General features: G+C 34.4%; 1 protein-coding gene across 1 annotated transcript in view; it reads right to left on the reverse strand.

Annotated features, from left to right (window-relative positions):
* The window catches only part of LOC134749076 (uncharacterized), a 180,694-nt gene extending 157,322 nt beyond the window's left edge, over positions 1-23,372 (reverse strand). Inside the window, exons 1-6 of the mRNA XM_063683981.1 lie at positions 23,267-23,372; positions 22,370-22,477; positions 21,820-22,286; positions 21,410-21,512; positions 20,372-20,467; positions 19,026-19,181 (exon numbers count right to left, since the gene is read on the reverse strand). Of these exons, the coding sequence (XP_063540051.1) occupies positions 19,026-19,181; positions 20,372-20,467; positions 21,410-21,512; positions 21,820-22,286; positions 22,370-22,477; positions 23,267-23,284 (948 nt within the window). The 5' untranslated portion in view covers positions 23,285-23,372. The remainder of the gene's footprint in view (positions 1-19,025; positions 19,182-20,371; positions 20,468-21,409; positions 21,513-21,819; positions 22,287-22,369; positions 22,478-23,266) is intronic.

Below are 23,372 nucleotides of genomic sequence, written 5' to 3' on the forward strand. Positions count from 1 at the left end.
CAAAAAAAGGTATAGAGGGAAATGCTTGGAACACAATTTTTGACTTCATAGCTTTGTGACTAGTTAGGAGATGAACATATCAAAAGTCCAAAATTACAAATGCCAGGAAATAAATTTTGATTACAATATAAAACAATAAAAATGTGCACACTACATTAAAAATAAAATTTACATTAGTTTCAATATATATTGGGCCATCATTTTGTAATTCTAATAATCTAACACTCCCATAGTAGTAAAACCAGATTTTACAGTACGTGTAGAATGAAGGTTTTACGAGAAGTGTGATGAGAATGATTTACGATACAGGAACAAAGTAACGATTTATCTTGTGCTCATAAAAATACCTGCATTGTATGAAACGTCTTTCAAGAATATCCTTTCACAGGAAAGCCCCATAGATTTTCATAAAAACATATTTTCTCGAGGTCATTTGAGTATAATTCGATGAAAGTTTTTTTTTTGTATACCTACAGTAGTACCTATAATAATAGTTATAAAAGATAGTTGCTCAGTATGACCTATATTCTTATTTTTATATTCATGTCGCAAATATATTTATGGGTTAAAAAACCGGTCACGTGCGAGTCGGACTCGCGCACGAAGGGTTCCGTACCATTACGCAAAAAACGGCAAAAAATCACGTTTTTTGTATACGTTCCCCCCTTAATATTTATTTTATTCTGTTTTTAGTATTTGTTGTTATAGCGGCAACAGAAATACATCATCTGTCAAAATTTCAACTGTCTAGCTATCACGGTTCATAAGATACAGCCTGGTGACAGATGGACAGACAGACAGACAGACAGCGGAGTCTTAGTAATAGGGTCCCGTTTTTACCCTTTGGGTACGGAACCCTAAAAACACCCATTTCAAACCGTATTTTATTATTTTTTTCTAAATTTACATAGCGGAAGAATAAATTGCAGACCAGCACAAAACCTTGGGTTGGAAGCGAATCCAATAAACATCCGATTCGATGCTTTTATTTTGACACGGACCGGAATTCGCACTGAATAATAGATTTTGATCTGATGGTCATTTAACATTACTCGCAGTGCAACTCGATCTAATGGCACAGGGCGGACACGCTATACATCAAAAATCACTTGCGTTTCTATGTGTGAACGGCACGTCTGTTCACGCGGCATGAGTCATAGTGTGAGTAAGTTGCTTAAAAATAGTACTGAGCGGCCGGCGAACAGCCATCAATCTGCTGTTCTGCTGTCGCGGGGCGAGGTAATTCGAGTCGGGGCGGGGCGGTGCGTGGCCGTTCTGTATGATAATACTATTTCTTATTCTGTGCCAATGGATATTTATGGGTTACTTTTACATGTGATATTTTATAGTGTATTAAATAAGAGCCAATAGCCATTCAACAAGGAAACGCTGCCAATCTGCTAGCAACTATTTCTTACAAAGGTGACCTGGGGAGCATTTTTTATTTGTAAATAGGTATAATAATAATTTAAAATTTAAAAGTTTTAAGTTTTATTTAATTGTAATTATTGTCTTATTTTGTTTTTCTTTGTTGTACCATTAAAAATAAAATTAAACATCAGCACAATATGTACTATAATTATGATTATATACTGTGACCGTACCTATTATACCTACACACGTATAATTTTTTTTATTTTATGTGATAGTCAGCAAACGAGCAGACGAGCCGCCTGATGGGAAGCAGTCGTCGTCGCCCATGGACGTAAGCAACATCACAGGAGCCACTTAAGCATTGCCGACCTTTGAGAACCCTAAATACCCGCTTCTTGAAGAATCCCATGTCGTAGCATAAAGGAAATACCTCAGGAGGCAACTCATTCCACATTCTGCACGTTCTGGGAAGAAACGAGCGGGATGCCCGCTTATTCATGGTGTGCCATGTGTCTAAGAAGTGAGGATGAGCTTTGCTCCTTTGGCGGGAGGTGCGGTGATAGAAACGAGACGATGGCACCAGATCAAAAAGTTCTTCGGAACATTCCCCATTGTACAGACGGTAGAACATGCAAAGAGAGCCAACGTCTCTCCGAAGACTAAGAGGAGGATAATATTTAAAAATACCTATCTTTTCTGCTTGAAATTGAAGAAATTGTAATTTAGGTTTGTGATTTTATTAAAATCTTTATGTCTGCCTTTGTGATATGGGTCGGAAAATGCTTTTATCTGATGCCTACTATAAACTCTTAAACTACTCTGCTTTTCGATCAGATATATTATATGATATCATCTACTAGTTACATACGAGTATTATGGATTATGGATTTTTCGTCATATCCGTTTTTGGATATTTTTCAGTCTTGCGCCGTTGTGACATCTGTTAAATAAGGTTTAAAGAGATTCAGTCCACTGCATGTATAGCAAATCCTTAAAAAGCACTTAAATAGGATTTTCATAGCAAAGATCAAACAATATCGGTGCAAGCTTGTGCTCAGTGACCTTCCCCCGATGACGTCCAATTATACTTCGGCACGGATACGTCAAATAATAGCAACAGAATAGCTATTGTGTTATTGCTAAGTGATTGGACCGTAGACCACCTATTGTTTTACGATACCCTCCATTACTTAATACCTACTGATACCATTTACGTTTATAGCTTTTAAATAAGGCTATTAAGTCGAGTATAATAGGCTGTTTGAAGTACAGAAGTAAAAGAAGCGCTTTAAGCTTATGTCATAATTTATAATAATTTTTAATTTTTGCTGTAATTTGAATATTTTACGTACGTACACACTGTCTACGTGTTTGAATGCCAAAATGGCTTACTTACAAAAACAAATGTCTAAAATTTAATGGCTAAATATTAGGGTATGTTGGTCTAAGAACACGCATCCGATAAGAGTACGCTACACCAAAATCTACGAAGCTGTTTAGAATACGCGCTTAACTTATGTCGTATTTTAAAGTGAACGGAGGAGAAGTGATGTACGGATAATAATAAAAAATTCAGTGAAAATATAGAAGTTACGTAAGCTTAAGATTTTTTCTTACAATCTTAATTATTTTTAGTATTTTGGAAGTATTTTTGAGACAAGACTGTAATTATTTTGAAAAACTGAAGTATACCGTTAAATCTCCAAGGACGTTACCTATTGCGTTACATAGGAGCAGTTCTGGTCAGAATTAATAGATAGTGTTGCCATTAACACGTTTAAGATATGGCCAATGTGTGCAAGAGTCCACAGTAATGTATCGTGTAAGAGTACGCGCGTAGCCAGTTGCTGATTTAGCTACAGAATCTACCGTTGGTAGAGGAAACTCGAGAATGACAGATAGCTCGAGTAATTTGATGATGCCGTACAAAATATGCCTTTCGTTAGTTTCCGATGACATACAAATTTCCCAATCAGCTAATGATGACCGACCACAAAATTTACCAATGGAAAGATCTCACGAAGTAAAAATTGCACAATCGGCTGACTACCTACAGTACAGTAATTGAGGCACATGTTTTTCAGGCAGCTGCTGACTTGGTACAAAATATAGACGGTAAGAACGAGGCACTTTGGCAATACTTCGCAGCCCTTATGTTTAATATCTCGTCAGTTGCTGGTCTGTCACAGACAGAGTGCGGTACATCATCTGCTTGTCTCCAAATTGCAAACGTTGAATCACCTTTTGTACCGCTCGGAAATATTGTCCTTCTACCAAGGGCTGGGTTTATTTATACGCGCCATAGATCAAAAGTCAGATATTTTGAGTAGGTCTCCATACAAGCATGCTGTCGAGGGGGCTTTTACCAAAAAAAGTACTAAAGAAAGTGCCAAAAATAGTCTCCAAAGCTCGTCTTCAAAGGATCTAAGGCGTGTAAAATCTGTTGGTCAAATTAAATTATTTTGTGACTTCTGCAAATAAAATAATGTAGTTTTTTATACGCGTACTCTCATCGGTGTTAACGCGTGCTGTTATCCAATAGGGGTTGTAAGAGTACGCAATTTCCATTTTTGTTAATTGTCATTATTATTAGAAAACTATCTTAGTTTTGCTACTTTTTATGTCACTTTATGGAAGATGATTAAATTATAAATATGGAAACTCTAATACATTAATTCAAATAAGTACCTGTCTTCTCTCTTAGAGTACAGAACTCGGAAGTCTGATTCACTTAATTTTCATGACAATGGCTTCTAAGCCGGGAGGCTGTGTTAATTAATTACTTAAGTGAATATTAAAGAGGACAACACACCTACCTTTCAAGTCCTTGTTTCTCCTTCAGCTAATTGTCATCTCCAAAGAATTCTTTGAGTTCATTCAATCTTCCTAAAAAGTAATACTTAATTAAGAATTTGAAGCTTTGGCAAATTAATTTAATTTAAATTGTAATGAACAGACAATCCAGTAGGTACTCGGTATTTAATTTTTTAAGGCTTCAAATATTTCTAAATAAGGTTTGAGCAAATTTACCATGTTATAAATAGGTTTTTAAGTTAAACTTGGAAATAAATTAAAAGCGTAAAAATTCATTGTCTTGGGTCGGACTAGAACCCACGACCACTGGATCACTAATACAGTGCTCTACCATCTGAGCCACCAACACCGTACCCAATGCAGCGAATATTTCCACTATATATTATAGCCATTAGGGAGGCACTAGCGACATCTACCGTAAAAGTGTTACACTTCTTAAACGGCTACCGGAGTTCCACTTCCAAGTCATATTGGAAATTCACCAGGTAACGATGCGCTATCCCATACTAAATTAATTTTGTATCAAGCAGAAATGTCTGCGAACGATGGTATTAAGCTTAGAAATAAATTTAAAGTGGAAAAATTCAGTGTCTTGGGTGATCACTAGTACAGTGCTCTACCATCTGAACCACCAAGACCGTAGTACCAATGCAGCCCAACCACCCAAGACAGTGAATTTTTCCACTTTTAATTTATTTAAGCTTAATAGACGCAGGCGTTCGCAGACGTTTCTGCTTGATACAAAATTAAATTAGGTTTTAAAGTTTTTATTCATTTAGGTACGAACAATACTTAAAGGAGAATCAATGTCTGTATCTGTCTGTATATTCAAATGATTAATGCTATACATTGTAGTTAATATTCAATTAGATTATTATTTGAACACCGCTTCAGAACCCAAATACCCTCCTCCTTAATCCTTCCTCCTCCTTTAACTCCTTATTTAACTTTTTCGTAGAAACAAGCTTCTGAATCTCTTGCTCATTAATTTGAGTATCCCTTAACGATGGCTGAACTTTTTAAACCCTTCATTTAGTTAACATGGGTTATTTTTTGCTTTAATTAAATTTTATGTAATTCTATTATTTTGAGTGAACCGACTTTTCGGATTAAACTTTTACGTTTAATAAAGGGACAGCATAAAATTAACTATAATAGAAATACATTGTAGAAAATAACTTACAAAATCAAAGCGAATATGCTTTTTCATACATTTAGGCTGATCAGGTGTCGACGTTTTGTAAGGAAAAGCCACAATGTTTTCGCGATTTCGGGGTTGGTCCCATAATAAAAGTAGCTCAGTTTAGCGAGTAGTATCGAGCCCTGAATTTAAAGCCCCATGTTCAGATACATCCTGTATATGAATCATGAATAAATTGTAAAATTTACAGGAACAACATATACTACATATACACATATACATACATACATACACGATTAGTATTGTTAACCTATCTACCTACATTGCTGCGCCCATCAGGGTTTCATTTGTGTCATTTGTGTACCTACCTATACTCTTAAGTACTTGTAAAACCTGTAATGTACATGTGAAATGTAATAAATAAATACAATACAATACTTCATAATACAAAATATATTTTTTTACAACCGACAAAATAGCAAAATACCTAGTGAAGGATCAATAATCAGTAAAGAGGTTAGCCATCGTAGTTTGTACAACTGGCATACGTCTAAACACGAGCAACCTAGAATATTAACCTTGAAAATAAAAGTACTCCGTGTTATTTAATTACGTCTTCAAGTCTTGTCTTGAAGTACGCCCTTCATTCTGGACCTGAACTAAATTTACTCAGAAGTGACCCGCAATCTTCCAAATGTCGCCAACCGATCGAGCTTATATAGTTGGTCAAACCTAATTGTCAGTAAATAATAACAAAAAACAAAAACTATATATACTCATCCTTTTCTTTTAGGTGCTAGTACTAGTGTAAGACAAAGATAGTATGATTCTCTCTGTCTATGTTTGAAATGAGACAGTCCTTTGACAAACTATATTTTACTAGCAATATACAAATTTCCCAAGTGTACTATTATGCCAGCAAACAACACTGCTACGATACATCTCCAAATATGTTTTATAAATGCGAGGCGTTGTTATGTCATGAACATTTGATATTTAAAGCACTTAAATTGATGAAATGATATTGAAATATTTCAGTATCCATTTTGCGAGAAATTCAATTTGAGGAGTCATTACACGGACCGGCGGTGGTAGCACGGTCACATTTTTATCACCTGTTGCCATGCCTGTCACGTTCTAACAAGTGGGGTAGGTGCGAAAGTGACGATCATAGTGACAGGCGATAAAAATGGAACCATGAACATTACCGTCGTTGTAATCATATTAATATCTAATGAACGCCTCCACGCCATTATGCCTATACGTTTTTCCGGTTAGCTCGCAAATGCAGCGGGTAATTACACACATTACCGGTCTTAGTCAAAGTTAAAGCTTTAAGATAAACGCGAAGGAATGGGATCAATTTGTATTATGTTACCGTAAAACCCGTACCCGTTTTAAATTAAAATGCGTTTTCTCTAGTTAAAACTAGTCTAGTTTTCCGTATCGTAAAATGTGTTTGCAATAGAATAAAACTAGTTTTCGCAGTGCCTCGGTGAAAAAATACCCACATGTTTTACTTACTTACTTACTTTACTTGAAAATAATTGTAGTGTATAACTAGCCTTATGAATCGATTTTGCATGTACAACCAGCCTTAAAGTTTGTAGTCTATGATTGTTCATTATTTTAGTATGTGGGTATTTTTGCACTTCGTAATTTTTCCTCAGTCACCCGTTGACCACGAACGCTGTAAAGGGTTCGAAACGTCGGGATGTATTATAAATTCAATATACGCGATATAATCCGTTTTCATAGTTTTATTTCATGAGTAACTATCGCGGTAACCGAAGACAATATTATTTAATTTTCTAAATTTTTAGTTAGTCTTATACCTGGAATCTAGAAAATGACAGAAATTAAAATACAGAACTACCGAAAAGGTCATGCCATATTTTTGATTAAAAACACGGCCAAGTGCGAGTCGGACTCGCGTTCCAAGGGTTCCGTACATGACATAATTTAAACAATGTATTTTTTATGTGAAACGTGAGTGAAATGTCTTTAAAAAACCCGTAGGGGCCGGATCAAAAACTAAGTAATTAAATCCGACTCACGCTTGACTGCACATTTCTAATAGGTTTTCCTATAATCTATAGGTAAAGATCTATTTTATGTATTTTTTTCAAAATTTTAGACCCAATACTTTCGGAGATAAAGGGGGGGGGGGGAATGGTCATTTTTTGCCTATTTTCTTGAATAACTTCTAAACTGTTTATGATAAAATTATAAAAAAAATATATTTGAGATTCTCACAATGAGCCCTTTCATTTGATATATAACACAATACAGTTTGAAAAAGTTTATTTTTTAATTTTCTCATTTACCCCCTAAAAGTGGCCCCCGTGTTTAAAATTCATTTATTTACGTTACATGCCCGTCTTTGGGTCACAAACTTACATATGCATACCAAATTTCAACTTAATAGGTCGAGTAGTTCCGGAGAAAATAGGCTGTGACAGACGGACAGACAGACAGACGCACAAGTGATCCTACTAGGGTTCCGTATTTTCCTTTTGAGGTACGGAACCCTAAAAAGTAATAAAGTAAGTATACATATGACTTAATGCAAATAAAGCATTTAAACACGATTTTTGGAATAAAAGTACTATGTTTTTTCTTCTAAATATTGATGGAAATTATTATTTACGTCATTTATATCATTTTATAATTCAATGGAATTGAATTATATTAAACATTGGAAAACTGTTCACGTAGGTTGTCTCGTAACTTAGTTTATTTATTTGCACTATTTATTTTTTGTTTAAAATCTGATAAAGATATCCTTATTAAAAAAGAATCGTAATTCCTTTAATTACTTATAGACCTTATAGTATAAAACAATTAATTTTAAAGCCTAGTACAAAGCTTCTTATGTTTTTTTTTTTGCAAAATAAAGAACAAACCCTTAAGCCGACTTAATCATAAACACAATCCCTTGTTCCCTCGAGCATCACAGATATTTTCTATTAAAACTTTTTACAATAGCTTTAGAGAATGGAACACCTTAAGTGCTTTCGTAATTCTAAGGTTGATGAAATGATATGACATTTCATAACAATAACACATTAAACTTATTATTGCGAAGATGACTAATATATTTGAACATCTATCGTAATTTCGCATTGAAAGACTAGGTATGATTCATCGCATTCTTTTGCCCATATGTTAGGCAACAGTGTTTAATGTAGTTTAATATAAATAAATACATTTTGATGTTATATTGTCTTCGGTTACCGCGATAGTTACTCATGAAATAAAACTATGAAAACGGATTATATCGCGTATATATATATATCTTTACTTGAAAAATAATTATAGTGTATAACTAGCCTTATGAACCGATTTTGCATGTACAACCAGCCTTAAAGTTTGTAGTCTATGATTGTTCATTATTTTAGTATGTGGGTATTTTTGCACTTTGTAATTTTTCCTCAGTCACCCGTTGACCACGAACGCTGTAAAGAGTTCGAAACGTCGGGATGTATTATAAATTCAATATACGCGATATAATCCGTTTTCATAGTTTTATTTCATGACATTTTGATGTTACTAAATTCAATCAAAACAGGAATATTCTGCAGATCGACTAAATGATACACAATACTAACATGGTGAAAATCAGGTAAAGCTCAACCGCTGTACAGACTATCATTAATTTAAATATAGTAGATATATAAATAAAATAAAATAATAAAAATAAAAATTATTTCTTTTCAAACAATTACAGTGTAATAGTTGTTAGTATTAACTTACAGGCTATGTTACGTTACAGTACAGTAAAGTACCTACGCTAAATTATATGTACGACACCTCTAGTCTACAACAATATCTAAGATTGCTAACTTTTGCAAAAATTTTCATTTTGCGCGTTGTTCTCACCATTTTTATGAAACTCATGAATATTATGACAGGTATTGTGCTTCCTTTTTTAGAATTCCGTAGTCGAAATGGCCAATACGGAACCCTTATTAATCCGTCCGTCTGCCCATCTGTCCGTTATCACAGCCATTCGATTCGAAAACTACAAGCTAAAGTTTAATTAATTTGTAACATAGCTGTATTTTGTAAGCCGCTACTTAGAGAAGGTAAAAATAATAAAAATGTATTTTTAGACTGGAGGGGGGGGGCATAGTTATGTAAACTAAGAGTACAAATAAAACACACAGTATAAATCATCGAGTGGCATATCATTCGATAGATTTTAATAGCTTTAAGTTACCGTATCTTAAAAAAATATTTTTATACAGTGAACAGCCATGACAGCATGGTTGCATTTTTATCGCCTGTCACTATGCCTGTCACTTTCGCTCTTACATATTTGTTACAACGTGACAGGCATGGTGACAAGCGATAAAAATGCGACCGTGCATAGCCCGCAGGTGAATAAGTGATAGGAAAATAAAATAAAAATGTCCCTCCACCTCTAACTGTTGAAACGGGTGTACAAATAATTTTGACAAAAAAAAATATAGCGTAATAAATACTAACCACGAAAATTGTTTTGAACATGATCGGTTGACGCATTAGCAAGTTTTTTTCTAATAAACTTCATTTTATTCAAAGGACGTAGGTAAGTGCCGCGAAGGTACGCCCTTTTACTTGTATCGTATAATTATCGTATATCGTATGAAGGTACGGCACCCTCTATTATTCGTGGCCCGACACGCATTTGGCCGGTTTTATTTCTTTTTCTCTTCTGCTGCCAACAAACAAGCAACATTTTACCGGCATATTGTACTCCCTTGAACAATTTGCACCTGTCCACTCGCTGCGAAAAGTGGCATGGCAAACTGATTGATTCAAATAATGCCATCCGTGTAATATGATGCATGCAATGCGGACAATTTTAACGCATTGGAATTCCGTTTGCGGCGGATATAGGTAGTACTTGAAGTAAAATACTGAGATACTCGTAATTAGTTACTCCTGAATTTTTGTTTTGACATAAGTGGATAAAATTATGATTACTTACTCAGACATTTTTAAATTTGGTACGGTCATGTGATGAGACGGGATGACAACTATTCCGTAAAAACCGTGCTTAATATCACCACCAAGCAAAGAGCATCGGGTAGACCTCCGGCTTCCTGGTGGTCCACTGTCAAAAGAGACCTGAAGACGCAAAACATCCCACCACTGACAACACGGGACAGATTGTCCTGGCGCAGATGCACAAGAAGGCCCGACCCCAAATGAAGTTGGGAAAAGGGCAGGATGATGATGATGTTGATGACATTTTTAAATTTGAATATTTTTGATAATGTAATGTATATTATGTAATTAAATTGTATTTTTGAGTTTATCAAATATGTAAATTATATGTACTGACGATCATAATATAAGTTCGTGTAGAGAATAAAATAAATTAGTTTTAGGATAATTTATATTGTATTTTTATACTATGAGAATAAATATCTAAATTGAGATTCGTCCAGTGCGGAATTATGGACGTTGAAGTTAAAGTCTTTAGGTAAAATAATTACCAAGACAATCAACTAAAGCGAATGCCAGATAGGCATCGTCTAAATGTACACGATCCTATTAAAAAGCATTTATTACTAAGTAATTTAGTAAACGTTTACAGTGATCATTTCAGCTACAGGGAAATTAATCGAATATACAATCTATTATCAAACCCTAATACGGTAAACCCTATTATTCAAATCTCGAGGGGCCATCTATTTTGTCTCACTTTAAGAGCTTTTAGACAAATGTCCGGATTATATGTGTATACCAATGTTTGCCCTAGTTGGAATGAACTATCGCCTGCGGTTTTTCCGGACCGATATGACCTTCAAACCTTCAAGAAAAGAGCGTATTCCCATCTTAAATGCCGGCAACGCACTTACAACCCCTCTGGTGTTGCGGGTGTCCATGGGCGGCGGTAATCGCTTACCATCAGGTGATCCGTCTGCTCGTTTGCCTCCTATTTCATAAAAAAAAATAGTTTAATATTGGACTGCACGGATAAAGGTCCACTTTCAAGACAGGGGGTCCTTAATGAATAACTTAACATTATAAAGTAAGTAAGTTTAATACAGATTACTCCATATACCTATAGAGTCTTAGGGAAAAGCTTATCATTGTTAGCTTACAGTTTCTTCCTGGGAACCTGAATGCTTATTTTGAAGATAATAAATTGAATTTCAAAAAAAAAACACACCATGATGAGAATAAGAACAAATTTAAACACAGATAAATTTTGTCTATGAGAATGTGCTGCCTTTAGCTGGTACAGTCGCCATCAGATATATCGGAGCGGCTAAGGCGCTCACAAATATCTGAACGCGCCTCTATTGTCAGAGCGTTAGAGTGCGTGTTCAGATATTGTGAACACCGTGGCCGCTCCGATATATCTGATGGCGACTGTACACTCACCCTATTCTTATATATTCACGTGCAGCGTTCACAATGCTCCCCCCTCCCCATATAGCCCAAAATGTAAAATTAATTAAGGCCTTACCCCAATTAGGAACTGATACTATATCTCCCACCACAAACTATTAGTACTAACGTTTGAGGCACAAGTGATCTCCTTTCATCCTTGCTAATTTAATAAAATTATTTCTTTGAACTAAATTCCAGTTCGATGGTTAAAGTAACGTTATAACTAGTTAACATGAAATTAGCACTCTAAGAATGAATTTGTTCCATTAAGAGTCCTAACTTACGTAATATTTAAATTTAAATTCTAAATGAAACAAGTTCCCAATTTCATTAATTAATAGGTACTAGCAATCAACTTGAGTAATATTTAAAGACCTTATTGATTGAGAGTACCTATTAATTAATGAAATTGATTCGCGTTTGCATTTTAAATTTCAAAAGCTACAATTTAATTACAATTACAATTTTGTTGAACATAAAATTAAGTACAGTCAGCAACAAAAGTAGTGAATCAGACCACTAGTCAAAAATATCTACCATTATCTGATTCCTTAATACAGTTCCAGTTCAAAGTTTAAATACACTTTATTCATGTAGGCCTAGCAACAAGCACTTATGTATGCAAAAATACCTGCATACAAAAATAATGAACCATCATAAACTATAAACTTTAAGGCTGGTTGTACATGCAAAATCGGTTCATAAGGCTAGTTATACAATACAACTATTTTCAAGTAAAGATACGCGATAAAGCTACGCCGGCTCCAACCCTACACCTCTGACCCGAGAAGATTTAATTCCCTCCTAAAATTGTAGGAGGGTATCCCAATATGGGACCGGCAACAAACTCGGCGGGACACATCTTTTCAAAACATTATACTCAGAATGTCCAACATCATCCAACACATCATTCAATATACGCGATATAATCCGTTTTCATAGTTTTATTTCATGAATTTATCAAAAATCGTATAATATTTATTTTGATAGTTCACTAACTGGTTTATAATTTATGGAACTATCAAATTACGTGGTACTGTTAATAACCAAAGCATGTTGACACTTTTTTAAGTTTCTTTTGTCGGCGGCAAGACCTTGCGGTTAATTTTAACTGGTTAAAAAACGTTACGGGTTTCGGGTTTCAAAGAATATAGTGGATTACGAGTAAGTGTCTTTTGTTCTTTTGATAACTTGTGGTTAAAGGGTATAACAACTTTTGGAGTATTTAATTAAGGTGATTTGACCTTTTTTTCAGAGGCATTTCAAGGCGAAAGGTTGTTTTACGGCAGTTTGCGTTAATTAAGTACCTCTTTTTAGGCTCAACCTCATACATATTTTATAACGAAAAAAAATGACAAATTTAAAATGAAGTAATGATTTATGGATCGAGCCCGGCACAGAACAGATAAGTTAAATTTGAGAGAGTTACGAGTAAGTATCTTTGTATTTTTGTAGTTAATATTTATTTGACTGCAGATAGATTGTTTTGAAAACGTGACATACTCGTAAGTATAACTTAATGACTTAACATTACCAGCTAGGAAAATCTCTACAAATCAGGTGATGTATCAACACTTCTTAAATGCCAATAGGGATCATATTTTTATTTGTACATTTTATTGTAATACTTATCTCGTTCGCGTCTTTTAAGAGAATCATAAGCTTATTTTTGCGCTTATGATTCTACAGCTGGGATAAATTTTTACCTGCTTGAGACTTGAGACTCAAATAAGAAAAGCGTGATATAATTATATGTACCCGGGTCGTTAACTTTTATTTTTTTGCCCACAGAATAAACTATTTTCTAAAACACCCCATCCCCATAGGCAATGTCTTACAAGATGGTTTTTACAGAGATATGCTATTAAGAAGTTGTTGTCATTACTAAGAATACAAACGAAGCAAATATTTTTATTTGTAATTTGTAGGACAGCCTAAGTAGTACCTATATAATAGTCAAAACTAACTGATTTTTATAAATTCACACATCACTATGGTTCTACTGGACTGTGGTCCAATTTACACGTTTTCAACATTGAATAGCAAATCGATCTAATTGATTGGGGCCGGAACTTCGGGCAAGAAGGAAAGTTGGAAAGCCTCACTGACTGCCATAAAGCTGGATACCGCTTAAAGTTGTAGCGGTAATTACCAATTGTTAGGCACTCGTAATTAAATTCGGTGATTTGGTTAACAATCCTCATAATATAAATGCCATAAAACCAAGGTTTAAAGGGTGACCCGTGCGACCGTAACCATTGGCTACGAGTGACAAGTAGAAGTTATTGAAGGTATTGAATCACCAGTCCTGTGAGAAACACATAAATTATGACTTACCGCCATAATCACATGATTTATGATGGCCAATTGAAATTTCACGAGTGGAATGAGCGGTTAATGGAGATTACGCCACTTCTCTCATGACTAATTGGGTTGTCGAGTAGCACTATTTGTATCTCTTTCCTGTCGAGGAAAGAACATGTCGATGTTCAATGAAAGTGAAGCAACGCAAACAATAACAATATACAAAGTGCGTTACTAATACCTACCGGCGTTTTCTTTTGTCTACAACTAAATTGCTATGTATCAAACTACGCCTCTTAAAATAGAGTTGCAATAAAATCCCTTAATTTATTTATTTATATAGTTACGTTATTTAGTACAGAGGTACTGCAATAAAATATATACTAAACTAAATTAATAACTCTAAAATATCTAAAATAGGCCTTTGAGGCACTGTACCAAGAATTGTAATGGCATAAATTATTTCAAATACATAGTCGTAAAACAGGAGTACAAGTTTTTATTAGTTCACGTTCTTTAGTTATAACATATAAACGCAAAACGGAATAATATGAGAGTAAAATCTATAAAACCTACAATGAAAACAACCGCTTTATGCAGACTCATAATGCTTTTTATGAACTGCATGCTTTCGCGAACGTCTAACTGTTTCATGAATTTCATTGCATTTAAATTGCGACCCGGGCGACATCCGTCATTGTATGTCATGAAATGTGTATTCTCGTCCTATTTCCTCTAACGTCGACGCTTTGTGAATATGAATTGCTCTTTGTGGGTTAACGCTCGAATAATAATAAAAAAATACCCACCAAATGGAGCATACCGTAAGCCTGTGGTGTGTACATTTGCATCCAGGGTGTCTTAAGGGGCCCACTGATTACCCTGGTCAGTTGTTCGGAACTGTCAAATGTTTATTCTAACTGACAGGCCGATATCGTCCGGCGGACTGGTAATCAATGGGCCCCTTTATTAACCAGCCTTTTTTTACTCACCATGTTTTAAAAACACTTCAGCAGTGACAATGAGAAACAGTTCATTCCACAAATGGGTATTTGTATGAGTCCCAATCCCAACCTACGTACATTCTGTCCCACCTCGCACACCAGCCGAAACATATTCAATTGTTTACCGTGTTCTGATACGATATATCTGCACTACATTGAAAAAATCTCGTATCTCACACCACTGTGTAAGGCCTGAGTGAACGCTCACACGCGTCGGGCTCACAAGTGATTTGAGCAGCGTGCACTAAGGCCGCTCCTATACGTTTGCATTTGTTTAACATGCACGCCACGCGCCCCGCCCCGCTGCATGCCCAACTCGAGCGACCACTCAGGCCTTACACTAATACTTAAAGTTGAAAGGCAATAATAATTAACTCTACTACACTATAAATTAGGGCTATTTTTACTTTTGGCGCGGTAGCTTGAAACAGCGATCCGGTTTTCATCTTGAACCAGCACCTGAGGTTTTTTAAACCACGAGGTACGCCTTCTTCCACGTTTTCGTTTGCCTTGGATTTTCCCCTGTATTATCAGCTGGAGGAGGTGGTACTTGTCATTTTATTTCTATTTGCATTTATTCACCATAAAGTAATATGTGCATTACATGGTATGTCGATACAGGCATCAAATACTTAAAATAAGTACATAACAATACATTACAATATTATTATATAGAAATGAATTAAAAGTAATTGTTGTTAATTATAAAATTTCCCTTCAATTACCTATTTAACAATATGCAAAGTAATTCATGTCAATATTACAGTTTAAATATTCGTTCACAGAAGGCATGCTTCCTGAAATAATTAGATATTCGCAATACATGACCAAAGTACTACAAATCGTGCTTGGTAATTAATAACAACATGACCGTCAACTTAGTTAAGGACTACTTAGGGATGTAATGAAACAAGCATATGCTGTAATACTTAATAATGTTTAGTTTTTATTAATAGTTCCTTAAATATTAATAATTAGTAGAGATGACGTTACAATCGACTAGCAATTACGTGGAGTATTAAATATAGCTGTGTAGTGCAAAAGTCGTTTTCCCTCGGGACGGGGATGATGATTATTATTATGGTGGGGCGGAGAATTGGGCAACAAACGATAACTAGATCATTTGCAAACCAGATTTTGTTTATGATGTCAATCTACTACAATTTTATCAAATGACCAACTAGATCAAAGCTTTAAAGCAATACGAAAGCCAGAAAGAAGAGTCAAAATATTATTTTCTATAGTACATAATTTAAACGTTATTTATCGTGTTGATTGACCACCATCGTGCATCGCGTTTAAATGAAAGAGTACGTACTTTTAAGTATTAAGTACTCTTTGTAATCACGTTCAGATAACAAAAAGAAATAGACTTTCTGAACTGTCTGAACATTTTGAACAATTTGTCATTTCAAATTTTATGTCATGAATTAAAGTCGTTCAATTTCTCAAACTGCTTAAGTAACGAACTAAACTGGCGTTCAAATGACGGTAATATTGAATAGAAATATATAAATTACACAGGTTTCTGTAAAAATATAAAATTTCTTTTCTTTTTAGTTAAACATTAGTGGCCAAGTGTTTTGGAATGAGGAGAGGCTTATTTAAATGCACCATTAGGAGCGCTCCACATAACCTGTATCGCGGCCAATTAGAGGCACCTAAATTTAGACTACCATTTTAACATTCAAAATTAGCTAAATCACTTTCACATCAGCCTCCATACTATTACCACCACTTCTACACCTTTAACCGTTTACGCCAACTGTACCTTGTAAAGTAACCAGCACCTATTACTTATAAGTTTACTTCAAATCGAAGTCTTTTTATTTGTCGTCGAGACCTGCACGGCGGCTACAAGGGTACTAAAATAAACTGTTTGTCTCCTGATATTCCTTTTTAATTAACTGTAAAATTAAGTCATCTTAATCAGCTATATAGCTAACTACCCTATGCTTTGCCATTGAACTATTGTTACTAATGTATAGAACCGGCACAGAGAACCTGTATTTTGCGCCATGAGTTCCTGCCGATTTGGTATCAAACCATAGAAGCAGAGCGTGAATCTCTCGAACTAAACGCGTAAGCGCCATGAATTTTTACGGCGCTTACGACATATTGGTTGCGTGGTACAGGTTGTGATTGCGACAATTATATTGTTTGATATGTCGTCTCAATAGTAATAATAACAGTGTGCTTTGCTAATATGTCTATTATTTTTCGATAATGGGCAAAACATGCCAATTCGAACGTACACTGACATCAGAATGACATTTGAATCATGTTATTTAGCTATCGTGTTTCTCGCCCGAGCCAATTCATGTACGGACAAGTATGAGCGAAATGCAACGATAAATGTATGACATCAGTTAGATGTCATTCTTATATCCAGTGTATATTCGAATTGGCTTGGAAGTTAAGACTTGAGCACGAGTGAATTTAACGTGTATGATTGTATGTGATTGATAGAAAGATTTATAATAACTCAAAATTACATGTAAATCTCTATTTAGGTACTATTTTTAACTTCAAGACATTTCTTCAGTAGCGGTCACCGTACGAAGCATAATAAAATAAGAAAAGCACGTCTTCAAAATCTGTAACCAAAAAAAATCAATTTTGTAACGAAGGCGACTTGTAATAAGTACCTACTTGTAGATGTGTTACTAAAATATTGTGGGATATGAATGCTTAAATGATAATTTAAAAAAAACCGGCCAAGTGCGAGTCGGACTCACGCACTGAGGGTTCTGTACTTTTTAATATTTGTTGTTATAGCGGCAACAGAAATACATCATCTGTAAAAATTTCAACTGTCTAGCTATCACGGTTCATGAGATACAGCCTGCATGGTGACAGACAGACGGACAGACGGACAGCGAAGTCTTAGTAATAGGGTCCCGTTTTTACCCTTTGGGTACGGAACCCTAAAAATAGTACATTATTATTTGACTAAACAAGTGTTAATGTGTTTGATACGATATTCGGAAAACTGCCATAGGAAGTTTCAACAATTTTTTATGTTTACCAAAAGCTGTTTTCTACATAATATCTAAAATGAATCAAACTGAAAACCCGTTTATCCCATAAAGTAAGTAATATTATTATTTCATAATTATTTTCCATATAAGTCCAATGTGTTTGGGTACTATCTAGACTAATTCAAAACATAAGTTATTATTGGTCTTATATTATTAACATAATATTATTTTTGTATATTAAATGTTATCTCTTTAGTCTTAATGTTATGAGTCCAGTTTGACCTATCTGACCAAGTTCAGTTAATAATTAAAACTTTGAATATCTTAATTTTATTTGCACAAGTAAAATGTAGTCTATTCGGAGATAAAAGTACAAAATCCCTTATTACTACTACTTTCGTATCTAACTCATTTTACTTAGATACCATTACTTTTTTACTATAATGTATATATTATATTGTAGTGTTAGCGGTTTTTTGACGTTCGCCCCTCCCTATTACGAGGAGTGGTTGCAACACTAGCGTCGCATACGCCGCGCTTGGGCGTGGCAGATAGATTTCATGATGGCGGCGATAAACGCTGTGACTCTCTAAATGTATCTTGCTAAAAGTAGGTAGATGGTACTGTAGGTATGTAGCCTAAAAACTAAAATATTGAAAACTAGCTTCTGCCCGCAATTTCTCTGCATGGGATGATGATGATGATGATTGGTAAAAAATATCCTATAGTATGTGTCCTTCGTCAGGCCTCAAACTATCTCCATACGAAATTGTGGTATTTTCTATAAAAAGGACCTTATTGTCGATGGCGCTTACGCCATTATTAACGATGCTACGATATAAACAGAATGCCGCGCGAAGCTGTGCGGCGTAAGCGCCATCGACAATAAGATCCCTTTTAATAGAAAATGCCCCAATTTATTTATCTTAATCAGTTCAGCGGTATAAGCGTGAAGAGTTTACAGACACATCGACAGACAGTTACTTTCGCATTTACAATATAAGTAGGGATACTAACCGCAGCCATAGTTTGAACCCCTACTGATATCATGCCACAAGCCTTCAAGCTTATTGGCTTTTGGACGTTTTGTAAGAAAAATAAAATGAGTTTTCTGTTTTTCAATTCCATACATTCCCAGGGCAAACCATAGACTGCATCGATTAGTGTTTCACTCTGAAAATCATAATAAATAGTGAGTATATTGTAGATTCCATTAATTCTCTATAATATAATAGTCCTGACACCCTACCTAGCTTGTGCTGCTTTTGCGTGCATCCCAATGACACGGACAAGGGCAACATCCGTTCGGCTTACCTTTCACAATCCATTTAAGAAATGAATCAAATCCCTTTATTAAACTTAAACATAAGTCTAAAACACAAACCATCACTAAATCCCGGGGGTGACATCGTCACTGATAACGAAACCCCATCCTTTAAACAAAATATATAGAATAGAATAGAATATATTTTATTTGTAGTAATTGTACATCGTCATATTCAAAAAATATTTAAAATTAGAAGAACAATACAATTATTATTACAATTATAAAATTAATAATACATTTAAAAGGCATATGCAAGTTTAATGCAATGCAATACGTTTCTATTAAGTGAACATAATTGTATTGTCTTCGGTTACCGCGATAGTTACTCATGAAATAAAACTATGAAAACGGATTATATCGCGTATATTGAATTTATAATACATCCCGACGTTTCGAACTCTTTACAGCGTTCGTGGTCAACGGGTGACTCGGGATGTATTATAAATTCAATATACGCGATATAATCCGTTTTCATAGTTTTATTTCATGAACATAATTGAATTATAAATATATAAAAAAAAAATTGAAATGTCATGAAACGATTACATTAAATAAATTATAAGGTTTCGACATATTTAGTCATTCGTCTAGGAATTCTTTTACCGAGTAGTATGCTTTTTTTGTGCAAAACGTTTTGAGTTCGCGTGCAAAACGTTTTGAGTTATATAAAAAACACTAAATCCACAGCGCAGGTTTAGTTAAAAGCGTAGATACTAAACGGCAAATACAAATACAAGTAAGTAAGTATTTGCTCTAATGAGAACAACGATTTCTTATAGTTGTTTAGCTAAATATAAAAAGAGCCGAAGATATTTTGTTTCCAAATGTTTGCTAGATATTTATTTTTGAAAAGCAAGTCCCAGGTAGCAAAATGACGTAAAATGACGTCAGCGACGTCATAATGACGGCATTATTACGTCATTACGACGTCGCTGACGTCATTTTGCTACCTGGGGTGTTTTGTTGACATAATATGGATATTATCCTTAATTTATTTAAATAATTTTTAATTGTAAGACACTTTTTACGAATTCACCTGAGATGCAATAAGTTCAAATATGACAGATATTTGTATCAATTGCTGAAATAATGCTACTGTTAGAGGTCCATAATTCCCTAGAGATTCGGGGTCCTGAAAGAAAACATATTAGGATTATACATTTTGTATTAAATTCTAACAACTACACTACACAACTATTTATGTTTATAATTTCTCGTTAATGGCAATAAATATAATAAATATTGGTAACTAACAAATGAATTACCAATATTTTTACAGGTGATAGTACTCGGCTCTTGGAGTATATTTAAGTATAAATTCCAATTTTATCCAAAAGAAAATTGGAAAATAGCTACGTAAACATACTCTGTTAATTAAGATTCTAGAACCTCTTTGACCTAAATGGGCCCACAGATTATCAGTCTGCCGGACGATATCAGCCTATCAGTTAAAACAAAAAGTTGACAGTCCCGACAGGCTGATATCGTCCAGCGGACTGATAATTAGTGGGCCCCTTAACACTTAACTGGCCACTTCACGTTGTTAAATCAAACGACACGTTGATTTAAGACAAACAATAAAATTGTTGACATGACAGAAAGTGTTAAACATCATGTCAGTTATTCACATGATGATTATTTTTAGACAGAATTCAAATTAATTATTTTTACAAAAAAAAATTATATTAAAAGTTTTCTTAATTTCTATTTAAAGTTAATTGTTTTAATGTAAAGTGCCTTCTCTTAAAATATCGGTAACTAATTTGTTAGCAGTAAATAATTTTACGGTTTAGACTCACTTGTCATGTCATGTCATTCGCGCGCGCAGCGGGCGACACGGCGCGCGGAAGTACGCGATACACGGCCGTCGTGAACGCTGCTCGCACTGTTAGTGCTTGAGAAAGGAGACCTAGGCTCTCCGAAACATGTCGCGCGAGTGACTAAAACAAGTGAATCTAAACCGTAAAATTAATATTTAATGTTAGTATGTCTCACAACAGTTTAAATTCTATAATATGTTAGCACCTTATATAATAAAATATGTATGACAAAGACAATTAAAAATGTTGAATACCAATTTAGAGCATTCCAATAAAATAATACAACCCACTATTTGATAGAATGCGAAATTTAAGAGTAGAAAAAAGCTGTATGCGCTCGAGGTCTTTGACATGAAGCTGTAACAATTAAAGTCCATACTTACATAAGAAACATCAATAATTAATTATGAAACATTTTAAAATCTGGTACTTGGTCCTAATTATTTTCGTTGTCTTGTTTTTTGTCACCAAAAATGTGACGGAGTGGAGCTTTTTGTATGAGATGAAATTTAGTTTTTAATTTTTCTTAAGATAAATTATAATCTACAGCTATACAGACATGCAATAGCACTCAACTTTTTTTATTTATTTCATAAAAGACAAAAATAGGAGCGTGACAGAGTGGTCAGAAACAAGACATGGAAAATAATTTTGACCCACTTACTCCATTATATTCCGGTGATAATTCACAAGTTCCACAATTAATGTCGATATGTTTTTAGACTCCTCTTCCGTATACCATGAAATTCCTATACTCGTCATTTGAGGATTAGCAGGTTTAGGGAAATTGTCTAAGTTGTATTTCAAAATTTTCAAATTACCCCATATATGAAACACAATCAAAGAAAGAAGGAGATGGTATAAACAGAAAGTCGTGGACCCGATGTATATAAAAATCCAGCTGAAGAAATTTAAAAAAATGTGTCCTTTAATATCACTAAGATACTCAAAAGGGAGAGTAATGTATACTGCTGTCTCGTAAGTACCATTAATTGGTTTATCAGAGCTATACATGCCCGTTTTGAAGTTCTTATACCCAGGAGTTATATTAAATAACAAAATTCCGCCGTACAGTTGAATGTGAATAAATACCGTAAAGATACTGCAGATTTTTTCGATGCGTTCATAAATCTATAAGGCAAACAAGTAAATTAGCTACGGAAATAAAAAAATACAAATTTAATAGAATCGAAAAACGGTTATATTTTAATTACCTTATTAGCATATTCAGATTTATTCTTTTGATGAAAAAGGTGATTTTTTTCCAAGAATTCTTTGATTACTTGACGATATTCAGCCCTCCATGGCATAGTGAGTCTTTGCTGCATTTAAATAACATATTTTAGAGAACAAAAAATGCACTTAAACATCAGGATTATATGTATACAGTCATAATAAGAATAGTTTTACAAGCCAGCTCGAAAATAACTTTACAAATGAATAAAATAACAACACGACAACATGAATAAATACTAAACATGAATAGTTTTAAGCAGTACTTCCTCGAAGTTTAAATCATTTTAACAGTTTCCTTTTTCAGTTTCCTTCTATCTCGAGTTTTAAGTATGTGTTAGTTTTGTGTTACTCGAGAAATTGTGAAAGGTACCTACCGCCGCGCCGTGACCGAGTGGCCTAAAGGTACCTACTTAGGTAATAGCGTCAGCCACGTAAGCTGTAGATTTATGTGAATTGACAAACTAAAGAATGACGTTTTCTTGATTAATCATAGATTTTGATGATATTTATTTTATGAATATAATATTTGATATTTGTTTGGGTTTGTGGAAGCCACTCGTCGTCGTCGTCCTTGAACACTACTATACCATATACCTATTACAACAGAATCTAATACGAATTTCCTATTCCACTTTTCTAAACATGTTTCTTATTTTCGATATTAATTCTGTTGCATAGGGTTTACATGCAAGGCCTCTTCCTTTATGAATGGATTGGAATGGATTCATGTGCAAAACTATCAACCATTTCGTTACCTCTAATATCTATGTGTGATGGAATCCATTGAATTTTGACACATATATATAGATATACATATATATACCCGGTTGTAAATGTGATTTAATATGTATCAGTAATAGGTTATAAAAACTTACCAGACAAATGGTAGTCATTGCCAGTATTATATAACTGTGTCCAATAACGACGAAACTGGTTGTGCTTATGTTATTTCTTATATAAAAGATCTGAAGAACAAATAAA

Source organism: Cydia strobilella, chromosome 17 (genome assembly GCF_947568885.1).
Source record: "Cydia strobilella chromosome 17, ilCydStro3.1, whole genome shotgun sequence".
Classification (NCBI taxonomy): Eukaryota; Metazoa; Arthropoda; class Insecta; order Lepidoptera; family Tortricidae; genus Cydia; species Cydia strobilella.